The following is a 17,584-nucleotide window of genomic DNA, read 5'->3' on the forward strand; positions in this document are numbered from 1 at the left end:
TATTCTAAATGTATAAATATACTAAGTAAATGCTAAAAATGTAAAATTTATAACATTCTACCTTTGTATTTTAAACAAAATTAGTATGTAGAAGTTATCTAAGATGTATGTTATTACTCACATAGTCACACAGTTTTACAAACTATGAAACTTTTGAAAGCATGTGACGCCTTTCTGATAACTACATAATGGCACAAAGTAAAAAGACAATGCTATCTTTAGAAAAAGAGGCTAAAAGAATGTAAAGTTCCTGCTCGATCTTTTAATTATTTTTCTTTTCTCAAAGGAAAGCGCAATACAGTCAAAAGTCTTTAATCCGGACTCGTCGGGACTTCGCCGATTTTGGATTATTGGTTTTTCTGGATTAAAAATCATCAATTTAAATCTGGTAAGATGGCATGCAGAAATTATAAAATTAAAAATATGAAACCGTAATTTATGAAATAAAGAGCAATTTGATCTAAAGAGTATCAAAATTTTAAAAAAAGGCTTTATATTTATTTGTTTACCTTATTAAACATTTCTTTCAATGCGCGCATGCGTAAAGCATACATTAGCATTGTCGAAATTAGAAAATTGCAATCAGAAAACTATTTGATGTGTACTCGTGATATTTATAATGACGAGGAATTTCATTTAAATCATATCAAAGATGGAGTACATCGAGATGAAATACTACATTTAGTAAAGAATTATAAGCCGAATAAAATAAAAACATCTGCCCTGAAGATAAGGATAGTGCTGACAGATAAACTTCCAGTTCATTGCGCGCCGCGACGTGATATTCTTTTATCAGCGATATTATCATCTGTAACACCATAGAATTCACACCATAGAATCTGTAACACCATACAATTCACAGCTCAATTTTGTCAATAACCATTCTAGTGAGAAATTAGTAGACAAATTCAATCTTGCAACTTCATTTTTTGCACTAAGTAGATTTTATAAAGGTACCACTGAAAATATGTTGCAATAACTTTTGCATCATGGACCCAGGAAAGCATATTTCAGCTGTCGCAGTTTTCTTTGACTATCCCCAACAGAACTGCACATCGCTGCAATATTGCAAACGTGTTGCATTGTGAATACATCAATGTTCCCGTAGCGTTGTAGGAATGGCTTAATGTCCACTTTTTGCGACTTCACATTGCAAATTTGATGCAAAGTCACATTACGACATTGTTATCAAGTCACACTGTGACATGGATGCGAAGTCCCGCTGTAACGTTGTCGTGAGACTACACTGTGATATTGTTGTGAAGTCACACTGCGACATTCATGTAACAACTCACTTCGATTTTAATATAACGCGATAGAGTGACATGAATGCAGGATAATAAAGTGCCATGAATATAATGTCACTAAAGATGTAAATGGATGTCACACAACACTGGATTACTTTCTAAATGTTTAGAGTGATGAACTCCTATTTTAGAGAGCAGGTAACTACAACAATGTTTCAATGATCCAGTAAGGTATTACACTTTTCAAGGTATTAAAATACTTTTGTAATTAAGACACAATAACACGCCGAATAAATACTAATTCAGAAGTCAAACAACAAAAAATTTTTTCCTATGTTTTCCTTGCTCTTCAAGTTTGCTCCTCCAAACTAGTCCTTGATGAAGAAGTAAATTATTTAAAAGCAATAGCTATTGACAGGGGCTTTTCACCCAACATTATTAATCAAGCAGTTAAAAAATTCTCATCACAACACACTAAAAGGCACACTCTTGTTTTAGGAGATTATAAAAATTCTGTTGTCATTCCCTTCTTTCCATCAATTAGCTATAAAGTTGCACATACTTTGCAGAAATTTAACTTTCGGGTTGTTTATTCTCCCATCAATAAAATTCCGAGTTCCATACTCAAGGATCCCATTCCGGATATGAATTCCTGGGGTATTTATAGGATTCCTTGCCAGTGTGGTTTAATTTACATTGGCCAAACTAAGAGAGCCTTAAAATTTCGCATCAAGGAACATGAGGCATATGTTAGAAAAAAGGAAACACAGAAGTCTTCATTTGCCCAACGTTGTTGGTCCGAAAATCACACTTTCAATTTTTCTGCTGCCAAAATTATTCAAAAAACATCTTCCGTTGGAGAACTGGATTTTCTAGAGGCATTTCACATTCATAAAAATCTTTCTGTTCTAGTTAACGATCCTAATTCCAATCCAAATTTGCCTTCGGCCTTTAAAGAAATTATGTTTTAGTTCTGGTTTCACCAACAGATTATTCTTGTCCAGGTTTTCTTATCTTATCTAATCATTATTTCCTATCTTGTTCATTTGCGGTTTTGCAGCTGAGGATGGTGGTTCGGTAAAACCATCGAAACTAGTCCTGTGAAAATTTTGTAAATATAACGCTGATTTTGGTTGTTTGACTTCTGAATTAGTACTTTTGTAATATTCAAAATTTTTAAATAATTGAAAATATCTAATATAATCATTTGAAATTTTCTCATCTTACTGAGGTTGTTATCTCACCCTATTAAGGTTACATAACTGTAAACTAGAGCGTACAGAAAATGCAGAATGCATTACTATATATATGATGCAAAAGTGATCATATGGTCATTTTCTAGCCATATTACATTGCTAATACTTTTGAGTATAAGCTGCCCAGAAGCTACATAATTTTGCTTTCATTCTTTAGAATTTAATATTTAAAGACAGTTAATTTTTTTGCAAAATTTTTAAATTGTATTAAAAATCTGAATTATAACTTATTAAAAATTTTATTTTATTTCTTAATTTAACCCCTTCTTCTCCCTCTTTCAAAATAAACATTTCAAAAAAGTATTATTTGGCTTGCAATGTTTATAATAACTATATTTCTTAACACCTCCCCCCTCATTCGTTAAAGTTCGCAAGTTCTTTTATTTAATCAACATATATGGGGAGTAAACACTTACTGTATACTGACTTGAATGATAGCAGTAATAATTAATATATAATAATTGAAAATAAATTTTAAAATTATTATTAAGAATGAAGCGATTATTGACAAGAAAAATACCAGAGATGCATAAACTTTCTTTAAATTTTTCATTTGATTTCTTTATTGAAATCAGAAATGATTTAACTGTTAAGATGTCAAAAAGCCATCAATACATGTTTTAGCAATGATGTTATAGTTTTTTTTTACTACACGGGAATTAAAGAAACAGTTTCCTTTGTATACTTTTAACTGAAGAGAAATAGATTATTTGATTTCTTTAATATAAAAAAATGAAAACACAAAGTGAAATGAAATATGAAAACATGTTTTATGTCTTTCATTTTAGAATCTATGCAATTAAAACTGAATTTCAGTTATATACTGAAGTTCAAATTGAAATTGGCTGTACTTATGAAAATAAACTACTTAATTTTGTAGGAATAACTTTAAAACTTTTGTTAAAATTAAAAAATAATTAAAATATAAAACTCCTCCTCTTACAATGAAAGAAATATTTGTTTGTCCCACTATAATGTAGCGCAATTATACGGAGCTTTCAGAGATTGGCTTTCTGTTATAAAATGTCCAAACAAATTTATTTGCTTATTTAAATGTGGGAAAGAACTGAGGTCTGTCCCAATAAAAATAATTCTATGAAGTTATATTTTACCTTAAAATAAGTTTTTCTTCCCCTGTTTGAGAGAGACTTTAATTCAACAGCGTTTTATAATATGCGAATTTCTAAGTTATCACAATGAAATTTCTAAATTTCTTTGCGCAAGATTCCTTTCTTAATTTTTTTAAGCTTTTTTAACACGATTGCAGAAATTAGTATCTTTTAAATGTCTATTTCTGAAAATGATACATTAAAGAAAAACTAGATGTGATAAGCTTAGATAATTTAATTAGAGGGTTAGATGTAATTTTTGAGTTTATAATAACAAAATAAAATATCTTGTTCGCAGATGTAATATATATTAATTTAAAATAAAATTATTATTTCAAATAAAGTTCATCGATGAAGCTTCAGAATACATTTCAATTTACAGTAATTTTCATTACATTTATAAAATTATCTCCAATAGGTTAAATTTTCTTAAAATACAATCTGAAATTTGGTTTCTTTATAACATGAAGTAACTTGTACTTTTAGAGACAAATTAATATTAATTTATACTCTTTTGTCAAAAGTGAAATTTTAACTTCATATATAAGTAACGATGAAATGTAATTTCCTTATTTTTATATTTTTATCATTTAAATAATTTATGTATCTATTTGAAAAATTAATACAATAAATATATTCTTTTAATCTTTTAAGTAAATACTTATCACAGGTTTTCATGTTTTCTTTAATATATAAAGTAAATACGACTTAGTTTCCTTAGAAAGTTCTCCACGAAGGCATCCGTTCCCTAAGTAGGCAGCCCACATATGTTTTGCCATATTCAAATAATTTGACCTAAACTAGGTAATATTTTTCTCTAACTAAATCTCTTATTAAGGAAATTGGGTTACTTTAACAACACAAATATATTATACATAAAAGTGTGACATAATTTGCGAAAACAAAAAATCTGATATAATAAATTTAAAAACTAATCTCAGAAATTTAGATACTGGATTTAGATGGAAGTATGGCATCATTTATAATGTGGCGCTAAGTACCACGCATGGAAGTAAGTTGTCAATAATTTCGAAAAATAGCTGAACACGATGAAAGTACTGCAGTAAAATCAATTCTTTTTTCTCATTATCTTTTAACATTAAAAACAACAAAAAGTGAACTATATCTACCAAATAAACCTAACTCCGTAAATTAAAATTTCTAAGCAGTAAGACAAAAATAAGATGACTTTTGATAATGGCCCTTGCTTCCGTACTCTTTGTAATACAAATAAAAGTTAACCTACTGCCAATAGTTCTTTTTGTTCATAGCATTTAAATTACACTTTTATTATTACATATTAATTATTACTGATATCATTCACGTCAATGTACAAAAACAGTGCTTACCTGAAAATGTAGCATAGATGATGTGTTCGGTGAACAGAACTAAAAAAACGGTCGCGAAAATCCTTAAGACAAACGCTATGCAGACAACAAACTCTTTCGTCAGTCTCTCTTAATAACACTAGATTCGGTAGAATGTGAATGCATTCACCACAGAATATAGTTCAATGATTTCGAAGTACCACATCAATAAAAACACGCTAAAAGCTGTTAATATTTTTAATAAAAAAAATAACTAAAATTGCAAGCTATAAGCATAAAAGAATAATTTACTTAGAAAGGTTTACTGAAATACGAGGGCTATCCAGAAAGTAGATTACGTTTTGGAATAAAAAAATAAACAAAGTATAGGAAACAAATTTTATTATATACAGATGAAAGCCACACTCAAATACTACTTTTCTACATAGTCACCATACAAATTAAGGCATTTATCGTAGCGATGTACGAGCTTGGAAATTCCTTCGTCGAAAAATTCGGCCGCCTGCGCCTTCAACCACTTCGTTACCTCTTCTTGCCTTCCATCTTGCACAAAACTTGTGGTAACCAAGCTTTTCGCTGATGATTTCGTGCAACAAACTTCGCGAAATTTGTGGAAAACTCAAAGAAAGTTCCATTATTGTGAAATTTCGATTTTCACGGACATCGACTTTTTCGAGAAGTTCGGCGGTCACTATGCTGGGTCTCCCACTTCGATCTTCATCGTGAACATTGGTTTGGCCATTTTGAAATCTTATGACCCACTGTCGCACTCCACCTTCAGTGATAATGTTGTCCCCATACACTTCACGAAGCTGCCGATAGATTTCTATCGGTTTACAGTTTTTTGCAGTCAGAAACCTTATTACTGAGCGCACCTCGCGGGATTTTCAATTAACGCAGACATCTCAAACCGTCACAGTATCTGAACGGAGCACAGCACGAACCTCTCACTAGCACGGCTAGATGCAGACTGAGCTGCGCAACGCTCTGACCCTAAGATGGCCGCGCTAGCCCCGCCCCTAGCGGACACAGACGGAAACGTAATCTACTTCCTGGATGGCCCTCGTACATAGCAATGAATCAACGGGAGGTCAACACGCAAGAATACCTCCCATTAAAGAATTATGTGAGCAAGGTCAAGAACGGTCAGGGCGGGGAAGACTTCGAAATTCTTGTTGTCACATTAAATGTTTGCTGTGACAAGTGTGTGACATTCGTACTACATTCACATCCACATCGCAATGCGACATTTCTGCGACGCTGTACCGTGGTCACAAATGTAATGTGAAGAAAATGCAACATTGAGAGGTCACTGCAACGTCTGAGCAACTAAGTGTGCTGTATGGGATATTACTGAATATTTCTTTGACATATTACTGAATACTGAGAGCAAGAAACTCTGTTACCCACTACACTGTCACTTCTTTTAACAATTTTTTTATAAAATGGGCAACCATCTCCTTCCTTAAGCTATGCTGAGGTTTCCAATCTTCAAATTTCTTCATCGTCTTTCCTAATCAAAGTCTTTCCCATATGTTCTTTTTTTTTCTCTAGAGGCATACTTACATCTAAACAAGTTTTCTAATACCAATGGTTTTGCTCTCTATACAGAAGAGTATTTTCTAATTCACACAGAAGGATCTCATCTATTTTAAGCAAAATTTCATTGAAAAAGGCTTAAGGTCAAAATTTGAACTTTTCTTTTTAAAATTTTTTGCCTATGGATTCAGTTACATGTATTCCAAGTTTCAATACTGTGTGTTCATTAGAATAGGCTGAAAAGGACTCTCAAAAAGAAACAAATAATAACTATTCTGGAAGGGGTCATGTTGTCAAAGCTTGACTCAACTTCTGAATACAATTTACTAATTTAAAAATGTTTATTTTAATGTATTCAAAAAATTATTTGATATCAAAAAACACATTATAGTCTAATCTACATACAATAAAGTTAATGGAATTCAGTTACAAAATTTACAAAATCCAGATTACTTAACACTAGAAAATTTTCACTGAAAGAAACATACCTATGCATTTACAATTAATGCTATTTTTAAGCCACATGCAACTGTAAATAAGAGAAGGGAGAAAAAAAGACTTACAGCTTCTGTTGAAGGTAGATCGGGTGCTGGTAATGTATGTTCAATTGGGCTTGAAAATTTGAAAGATTTTCCACTCTGGTCATTTTTGACAAGATCTGTTTGAGCGGTTCCCTCTTGAGACTGCAAATAAAACCATAAATATATTTCTACATTAAAAAAGAAAACACAAAAAAACAACAAAAAACTTTGAAAAGCCTATCAATTAAAACTTACAACAGATGTTTCAGGCAGTGCTGAATTGGGTAACATTAGCTCTATCGGATCTGAAAACACAAATCCTTTGGAAACAGAACTGGTTTTGTCCACTTGTCTATCAGGTTGATAAGCAAAGGAAGACATGCTTTTTGCAACAGAACTAGTCTTGTCCACTTGACTGTCAGGATGAAAAGTGAAGGTAGGCAACTTTGAAATTGGTAAAGGTATATTAGGCAAAGGAGCATCATAATTCACCTAAAAAATAAGTACAATTTTGATAAAATAAATTTATGAACTACATAAAAATAAATTTTGCAATTTTATTACATTAAATTTTATAATTAATCTTAAAAATTGAAATGACATTCAACTTAATAATTTCTTACAACTTAATTACGAATTCCGATTGAACCCCAGGATATTCCCAGCTGGAGCATCTAGAAGTCATTAACACACCACATCTAACATGAATATGAGCCAATTTCCTTTAGAAAGTCATCCCTCCTTACAAGTATATAGCCCTGAAGTGCTCTGGCAAATTTAAATGACCTGACCACACTTTGAATACATTTCACAATGCTTTATAGTCACCTTGCACAGGAACAGTTAATATTACAGATATTTACTTAAAAAAAAAAAAAAAAAAAAAAAAAAAAAGTCTCTAATATTTACATTACTTTTTATGTGCTTAAAAATTCTAGAATTACTATAAAGGCATCGGTCCAGTAAATACGGAAATGTGCTACATAATAATGAATTTTCAATGGACTATCCTAATGAGACCAATGCTTATACTAACAATAAATAATATTTCTGGTGGCAGCAATGATAATCTCTACATATAATAAAAGAAAGAGTCTGTGTGTTTTTCGTTCGTGCTGTGCGTAAGCTAATAGACACAGAGCTATGTAATTTGGTACATTGGTCCACCTAGACAAGAGCCAGTGCACCTCGAAGCGATGTTTTTTTAAAAATTTGAATCAGATTTTTTTATTTTCTCTTTTCAATTTTATCGCATCATTTTAAATATTTTCATTCTTTCAGAAATGTGGCTTTGGCAACAGTTTTGCATTCAATTGTATACTGGATTGCTGACTGTTGAAAATCAGCACTGTTGCCACTTGGAAAAATGAGGGCGATAATTCTGCGCAGTTTTTAAATTTAATGTTTCTCTTGGATACTGGATGTTTCTTGAGAGAAGGCAATGGGAAGTTGGTTAATTTATTTATTAGGATAATTAACATTTGTATTAACGAATATTACTCATTTCAATGTAATTTTTTTATATGTAATATGTTTTTTTTTTTATTTGTGGGTTTTAATTATTTTTTTATGAAGTAGTTCTGCAGAGTAAAATTCTGCGCAGTTTTTAAATTTAACGTTTGGCATTCCCTTCAGGCATTTTTCCGGTACAGTTAAAAGCCAGACGAAGGCTGGCTGCATAGCTAGTATAGTATACAAGAAAAAATATGTAATACACTCAGATGCATCATGCGAGCGAATCACACTGAAAAAACATCTGAAGTTTTTACTTTAAGTGAAGAAACACAGTAAAAATCTGAAGTTTTTACTTTAAGTGAAGAATATGTCAGGGATCTTAAATTTAAATTGCACGCAGGGTAAATTCTTCATCTGAAAACAGCTGATCAGACTAGAACATTTTATTTATTTGAATAAAAATATATTAACTTTAAATTTATCTTACTAAATATTTATTAAAATAGACATAGACAATAATAATATCATCTAAAGAAAAAAATTCCAATTTATTTTCTATCTGAAATCATAAGTTTGGGACCTGCACAGACATTTTTGTTTGCTACACTCTGTAGTTCAAATATACCGACAAATACAGTCAAAAGTCTTTAATCCGGACTCGTCGGGACTTCGATGACTCCTGATTATAGATCATCACTTTAAATCTGGTATGATGGCATGCAGAAATTATAAAATTAAAAATATTAAACCGTAATTTATGAAATAAAGAGCAATTATGATCTAAAGGGTATTAAAATTTACAAAAAAAAAAGCTTAATATTTATTTGTTTACTTTATTAATCATTTCTTTCAACGCGCGCATGCATAAAGCATACATTACGCATAGTCGAAATTAGAAAATTGCAACCAGAAAACTCTTTGATGTGCATTCATGATATTTATAATGACGAGGAATTTGATTTAAATCATTTCAAAAAGCCATTTTCACCTGTGAATGAAATGGTTTCTTTTCTTTTCTTTTTTTTTTTATGAAATGTTTTTTTTTTTTTTTTTTTTTTTTTTTTTAATGATGGTTTTTAGGAAATGATGATTTTTTTTTTTTTTAGAATAAACATTCTAATGGGAATTTAAAAACTCCCAAACTATCAGGATTTTTGGTCACTGAATGAATCTTATGTTGTGAAGCAAATGGTGTAAAGAAGTTTTCATGGATTTTGGACAATCTGCATTTGAATGATAACAGCGTCATGCAAAAAATAAGGACAAAACATTTGACAAAGTTTATAGAAAATTCGGCTTGTATTGACTCATTCTGTTGTAATGATTCAATAGTCTGTTTTGACCAGGGAAAAAAAACAAACGATTGACGAACCCGTTTCAAAGGCAGAAGTTTGTTAAAACAATACTTACCTAAAAAAACAATAACACGGATATAAAGTAAGGATGTACTGAGATAAAAGTGGCTATGCTTATAAATTTAAAATTTTCATATCAAAAACTGGCTGTTTCCCGGAGGTTTTCCTGTGTGCAGCAATACCATTTCTAAAGACCTTTTAAACTGACTTAAATTCATTTTATATATCCAGGCTATTCAACTAATCATAATTCAATTTTACATAAACTATATTAATATTTAATTTAATATTCTGAAATTTATGTTGTTTAGCTAATATCAGTTTTGTAAGTTTCTTACAATTTTACACAAAATCCCGAGTAGAGAACAAACGCTGTAATTTATCCAAGTACTTTTAAACACGATGAAAATAAAAATAATAATATATCATATACTGATGTAAAACAAAATTAAATGTAAATATTAATATATTAAACATTGGTTGAATCTTTACAAAATATTTTTCAAAAACTTATGTTAGATTAAAACAATTCAGATCAAATACATTTTCATAAGAAAAATTACACTGAAAAATCACTGCAGGTGGGGTAACGAAATTTCTCCAAATTTCATCAATTCAATAACTTTAATTTATTGCTGAAAAACACTTTCTTTAAGTAAAGGCTTAAATTTAAAAACCAGGAGATTCAGTTATAAACTAGGAGATTGGGTAGTGTGATGAAATTGCAGGAGAGTTGACAGTCTAATTAAACTGAATAGATTTTGTTATTCACTTGAAAAAATAATACCTCAATACATCAAAGATGATTTAATTCATAATTAAAAGTATTTATTCTCATAAACTGCTACCTAGCTTGCATACATTATAAGTACAGATTAGAAATATAAGCATCAATATTTTGTAACATGCAAAGATACTGTTACCTCATTTTCTGACACTTCCTTGCATGGGCGATGCTGCTGATTTAATTTTGTTCGCATCTTTCCACCTCCTCCCTTCGAAACACTGTAAAATTTCAATCACATTTTTAGATTATTAGCATCTAAACAATATTTTTAGATATATACATTAAAGTATGCATATATAGCAGGGGTGGCAATAGCTTGACTCGCGAGTTGCTCTTATGCAAATACAGTACATGTATGTAATATGGCAAACAAACTACTCAATGTCTGAAAGTGATGCAAAATAATGTCATCAATAGATAAAAATTAAAGTGAATAAACATAAAATCATGAGATTAATACCCTGTTGGGCTAAACAACACAATATACTTACTCATCAAAAGAACTATTTGCTAAACCCCCTTGGTCTGTAATTATTTGCCTATGCTCTTTCTCTTCAACATTCAGAATGGAAGATTCCTACAATAATAAAAATTTTCATTCTTGGTTAGAACAAAAGCAAGCAATCCAAGCTATGCAATAATGATACAGATTCTTTCAAGAGTAGAAATGAATATACGTTTCTTTGATTGTGAAACACAATTAACTGCAAGACAACTATAAATTTTCAAATTGCCATGACAGTGAAGGAGAGACTGATTCTTAGTAAATAAACTCTAAATTTTCTTTAACAGACATTTTTATTATAAAGTAGTTTCATTTACTGACGACTAGGACATTTATTTATCACAAGGAATATTTCCTTCTCAATGCTGTTGACTTAATTTTAAACTAATATTAGTGTATTTCATATCTACAATCTGATTCTTTTTAAGCTCTTTACCACCCTGCTTATCTGAAGCATCATTTGTATTAGTTATGCAAGGTTTTTAAAATGAAAGGTCTCTCTGTTCCCCCTTTTTCTTTTGGGAATGGTATTAACTGATAACCATCCCCAATATGGCTGCGCCTTCGTTGTATTTTTCCACAGTATTGAAATCGATTACCAAACGTTTACTTTAAAACCAAGAAATTCAGCTTATCAAGCAGAATTGTTGGCAATTAAAATAGCTTTATCCTGGATCAAGAAATTATCCATATTACATTAATTTATACTCAGATGCCTTATCTGCTCTTAGGCTCTCTTCTGTCCCTTTCAAAAGAATAATATTGCTAATGGAATTAAGCATACTTATTTAGAACTACGAAAGAAGCATATTTTGAATTTACATTGGATCAAAGCTCACACTGGTCATTATGAGAATGAGAGAGCGGATGCTCTAGCGAAAGAAGCCGCCCTGGGGATTGGGACCGAAAAGGTTTTTATTCAAGATTCGAAAAAGACGACATGTACTATAATATATGACAAGCTTATTAGAGACTGGAAAATGTATGGGATCTCTCTGAAAGAAGCAAAAACTATCTAAAATATTTAAAAATTAGCAAAAAATGGGAATTTTAGGAGATGCAGATGTCAATTAAATTCCTACTGCACATGGAAGGTTCCCTGCTTACTTCAAAAGGTTCCACTTCCAGGAAATTGATATATGTAAAGTTTGTAATAAATGCGGTGATTCAAAGCATTTCATCAAGGACTGTTGCCTGACTGGAAGTGTGAGAGAAAAAAATAAATTTGCAAAGTTTGAGGATTTATTTAGTAACTATAAATTGTGTAGAAAATTTGCAAGACTGTGAATGAGAATAAGAAGAATATTAGTATCGAGATATAACAAAGAAAATCATACTCAAAACAGAAATAATTGAGATAACTTATAAATTTAAGATGAATTTTGATAATATAAAGATTTGAATAATAATAACTAATTGAAAGTAAAACTTATAAAGATTTAAAACTTAGGAAAAAACACAGAAATGGATATGACACATTTATATATTATTTCACGAAGAGTGTTTGGAATGTATTTATCTGCTTTACTTTTTTTTTTTTTTTTTTAATGCTTTGTGGCTTGACCTGTCCCCTCATAGCCATATGGCAGGTTTTGCCTGCTAGGTGGGCTGGGGGCCAGTGCTTAGAACTAACTAACCCATTCTGACAGCATTGAGGCCAATGCCTTTATTATTTAACCAGAATTTATCAAAAGACAATCAATAGCCAGGATATATATTTTTTACATACATAGTCCTTAAATTGTTTGTCGATTGAAATATGCTATAGCTAGATAGCTATAAAAAATAACCAATTTAAGATATTTTTGCAAATCTTTATTTTATATTTATTAGAACACACATTGGCCTTTCTGCCAGCAGGAAACAGTTTCATTCTACTAGTAGCAAAAGCTGGCTGTAACTGGTTAAAATATTCTTCTTTAAAAACAAAAAATTTCGTTCTGATCACCCTCAAGATCAGTTAAGTTTTATTCAAAATCTACACCAAAACAGGATTGCTTTCCATAATTTTACATTAGCATATTTCTCTTTCGATATTAATATTTACCTACTAACTGCACACTATACAGAAATTTATTATATACATTCATATAACTTCGGTGTCACCTGACTGGTTAATTTAGAGTACCTTTGAATTCATCACAAGGTTTTCATCTATTATGCTTTCAGATGGGAAATGCTAAAAATAAATTTTATAAGTTACGATGATAAGATACTTGGCAGTGTGAAGCTGCATTGCATTAGATGGCCTCAATATTATGATAGTTCTATTAGTAAGATTTCTCAATGAATGTAATTCATTAATCTTATTCTCAGAATTAAAGCTCTTATGAAGAAAAAAAAAAAAATCATGCAAGCTAAATTAAAAATATTGCAGCCTTAAAAATGGGAGGGATTCCATTCCATCTTGAATCTTAACATTCGGAGGCAGCCATAATAGATGTTTTAGTTTTCCTTTAGATTAATAATTAAGGAAAAAATATTTCTTAATGATAAGAATTAAAAAAAGCAGAACTCTATGATGGTGTTGATTCAAAAGCTCACCCTATTTTAGAAATTTTTATATGGTATAAATGATGCTTCTTAGATTAGAAAAAAATACAATAATGTTTAAAATTGAATAACATATATTCTTATCCATAATAAAATATTAAGATGGTTTATTGCTCCTTCGTATGTTTAGGTCACTGTTTTACATTGGGAGTACTAATAAGTGTTCATTGTTTTTCATCAAGAACTGGACATTTATTATGAAAGAATGGTATGTCATATTTTATTCAATGTTTTGTCCGTTGCTAGCCACGCCTTTTCCCCCCATTTTTCTGGCAGCATACAGATTCCGCGCCGATCCTTCGAAGCCATCCACAAATCAACACAATTTTTAGTACCTTCACATGATGTGAAACGCTGCTTAGACAGGCCACGTGTCATTAATCAATACAAGTAGTAATCAGAAGGAGCAATGTCTCGTGAATACAGCAGGGGTGGGGAACTTCTGTTTTGTCTGGCATCACATGTGGATGAGCGTTATCATGCAGGAGAATAATTTTGTCATGTCCGTAGTAGCAGGTACATTTTTCTTCGAGTGCTCTTTTTGATCTCATCAGTTATGTTTGGTAGACAACTACATTTATGGTTTCGTTCAGTTTGAACAACTCATAATACAGTACAAAGTCTTTAATTCGGACTCGTCGGAAATACAGCGATTCCGGATTATAGATCATTAATTTAAATCTGGTAAGATGGCATGCAGAAATTATACAATTAAAAATATGAAACCGTAATTTATGAAATAAAGAGGAATTATGATCTAAAGGGGTATCAAAATTTACAAAGAAAAAAAGCTTAATATTTATTTGTTTACTTTATTAAACATTTATTTCAATGTAAGTTGTTTAAGTTGCTTTATTTTATGTGCTAATACTTTCTCTTTAATTCTATAAACAGACACAATTTCTTGTTCAGTTACAAAGTTCCGCTGTTCAAGTCCCGTAATTGATGGGTCGAGAATACCGACTAACTTGTCAATCAAAATTTTTTCGTTTTCACTAACCTCTCACTCACTTTCTTCATGCCTTTATCCATTTTTTGCAGCAATTCCACTTTTTGTTTGATGGACATTGAAACATGCTTTCGCTTTGTAGATCCTTTGGCAGCTCCAGAATCGGAAACTCTTTTTGACATAATCGAAAGTTCAAGCTTACTTTTTATAAAATTGCTCTAACAGTCTGCAAAAAATAATAAGCCGGATGCAACAATGCAAAAGACCTTTTTGTTTATGCCTGACAAGCAGCATTTCACATGTAAAAAATTTGCATTCAATGTTTCATGGCTTCAGGTCATACGTAACCCTATTTCCTTGCTTTTTAATCATTCCCAATGATTTTAAACAATGTGAACTTGCTTGTCGAGTTACTCCTAATGTAAATGGACGTTTTACGTGCATTTGCTACTTCATCCAATAATGCTTCAATTCCACGTCTTCGTACACTTTCATCCTTATACTACATTCTTTGTCCTTGACATTAAATCTGTATTCCTTTGAACCTTTGAAACACAACAACTTCTCTCACTTAAGGAAGCCTCACCATATGCTTCTACAAGCAATCAATGTGCCTCAGCTGTAGATTTCTTCAAATTAAAGAAGCAAATCAATAGTTCCCGTGCATGAAGCTCATTTGGCTCAAAACTTAAGACATTTTTGTACGAAAAAAATTAATAAAAAATCGCTAATATTTCAAGGTTATGTTGTTAGCATATGTCCAACCTTATGATGTTTACATTAGACAATTTTAACCACAACTTGCTGCTGGTGTCTTTTTTTGTCAAACAATGCAGACTTATTTGTATTCCCAATATTTTCCTACTTATTAATATATAGCAATTTTATCCATGGAAAACGGTTAAACAACCTAGTATAAATTAGTAACAAAATATGAAAACAATATTAATGTTATATATTAATAAACAGGAAAATAAAAACATGCAATTAAATTAATAATGCATTCAATTTTAGTTCATCTAGAGAAAACATGTATCTGGATCATTCTACATGCAAGCTTCTAGAGAAAAAAACAGTATTCTTTTTTATTTTTTCAAAAAAGGGTTTGTATTTTCAAGAACTACATAAACCACAAATATGACTGATCAAGAGAATTATATATATATATATCAGATCAGAAGGAATATTTTAGATGCAAACTGTATAGAACTATTTAGCATCTTACAGTAGATATTTTATCCACAGGAGAAATTCTACACCTCTTGAGCCCATGATTTTTTAGTGTAGCTAATCTAGATATTGTGCTTATATCAGCTATAGGTGGCCCTTTTGTTGTCTGAAAAATAAAATTTACAAAAGTTAGAATTAATAAATAAATATGCATGAAAAATGTCCAAAACATCCAAAGAAATTACAAACACACTTTTTTCACTCTCTAAATATATCCAAAGAAACAACACAAGCTATACTAGTTTTTCTGCACTGAAGGTACTACATTCAATAATATAGCACTATTACATAAAAATAACTTTACACACTAAAATAATTTACGAAATAATAACTCAGAAAAAGGTAAATAAGGCAGGACACTCAGAAAAAGGTAAATAAGGCAGGACAATCGTAACAGCACCCCATCATAAAGTTGCTTACACCTTTAAGCGTATTGAAGCCACCAATGAGCAAGCAGTAAAATCTCTTAACACTGGTAGTTTTGACCTGGGTTCAATCCCAGTCAAACAGACTGGCTGCATGGGTGTTTTTCCCATGTGTAATATGTATCCAAGCCAAGTTTCCCTCAGAATGTCCTCCATGAAGCCATCCCTTCCCTTAGGAAGATAACCCTAAGGATGATTTGCCATTATCAATTAAATCAAATTTATGCATGTCGAATTTTGTTTAATCTAGTATAGTCACAGTTTCCTTTAATTAACCCCTTCGAGCCGGGTAGCGAAAACGCGCGCTTATCGCGGAGGCCGGCAGTGTCTTCCGCGAGCGTCTCTCCAGGACCGGGGGCTTTTTTGCTACTAAGCCTAAATCCATGAAATCTCCGAAGTATCAACGCATTGTTTAATAATGCTCTATAGAATATTTAAACGGCTTATGCTTTATAAATATTTTTATATATATACTTTAATTACCTTATTTCTTGTTTAAATGCATATTTTACACATTTTATTTTAATTACTCACCATTTTATGACTTTTAACATTATACATCTGAAAACTAAATATATTACTTAAAATTCTCTTTTCGTATGAAAAATTTTAAAACAGGGACCTACACACAGTCCTACGTTACATTCCTTGAACTCGTAATAACTCATTTGCCGTTTTGGAGGATTTTTCCGGAAATGTGAACAAACGAAGCATCGTCGTCTCATTTTCTTATCAGTCTCTTCTGAACAAAGTTTTGGAAAATGTCTTTCAGTTAATCTTTCAGAATCAATATCAGAATTTCAGAATCAATATCTGAAATATTTTGCATCATTTCTGCTATTTCATGCTCTGTTAAACATTTTCGACGCTTCGACATTGAAACGGTAAAAACAGAAAAAATTCACGTCTAACAAGATCTAATTAAGACACAATAACACGCCGAATAAATACTAATTCAGAAGTCAAACAACAAAAATCAGCGTTATATTTACAAAATTTTCACAGGACTAGTTTCGATGCTTTTACCGAACCACCATCTTCAGCTGCAAAACCGTAAATGAACAAGATAGGAAATAATGATTAGATAAGATAAGAAAGACTGGACAAGAATAAGCAAGTGGCGCCATGTGTTGGCGAAACCAGAACTAAAACATAATTTCTCTAAAAGCCGAAGGTAAATTTGGATTGGAATTAGGATCGTTAACTAGAACAGAAAGATTTTTATGAATGTGAAATGCCTCTAGAAAATCCAGTTCTCCAATGGAAGATGTTTTTCGAATAATTTTAGCAGCAGAAAAATTGAAAGTGTGATTTTCGGACCAACA

General features: G+C 31.1%; 1 protein-coding gene across 1 annotated transcript in view; it reads right to left on the reverse strand.

Moving 5' to 3' along the window:
• Nup153 (nucleoporin 153) overlaps window positions 1-17,584 on the reverse strand; it is a 118,186-nt gene that overhangs the window by 66,373 nt on the left and 34,229 nt on the right. Inside the window, exons 9-13 of the mRNA XM_085814217.1 lie at window positions 15,830-15,940; window positions 11,089-11,174; window positions 10,734-10,815; window positions 7,256-7,492; window positions 7,043-7,162 (exon numbers count right to left, since the gene is read on the reverse strand). Of these exons, the coding sequence (XP_085670343.1) occupies window positions 7,043-7,162; window positions 7,256-7,492; window positions 10,734-10,815; window positions 11,089-11,174; window positions 15,830-15,940 (636 nt within the window). The remainder of the gene's footprint in view (window positions 1-7,042; window positions 7,163-7,255; window positions 7,493-10,733; window positions 10,816-11,088; window positions 11,175-15,829; window positions 15,941-17,584) is intronic.

This window comes from Stegodyphus dumicola, chromosome 3 (genome assembly GCF_044657685.1).
Source record: "Stegodyphus dumicola isolate Sdum_Otavi_A_Nest chromosome 3, ASM4465768v1".
NCBI lineage: Eukaryota > Metazoa > Arthropoda > Arachnida > Araneae > Eresidae > Stegodyphus > Stegodyphus dumicola.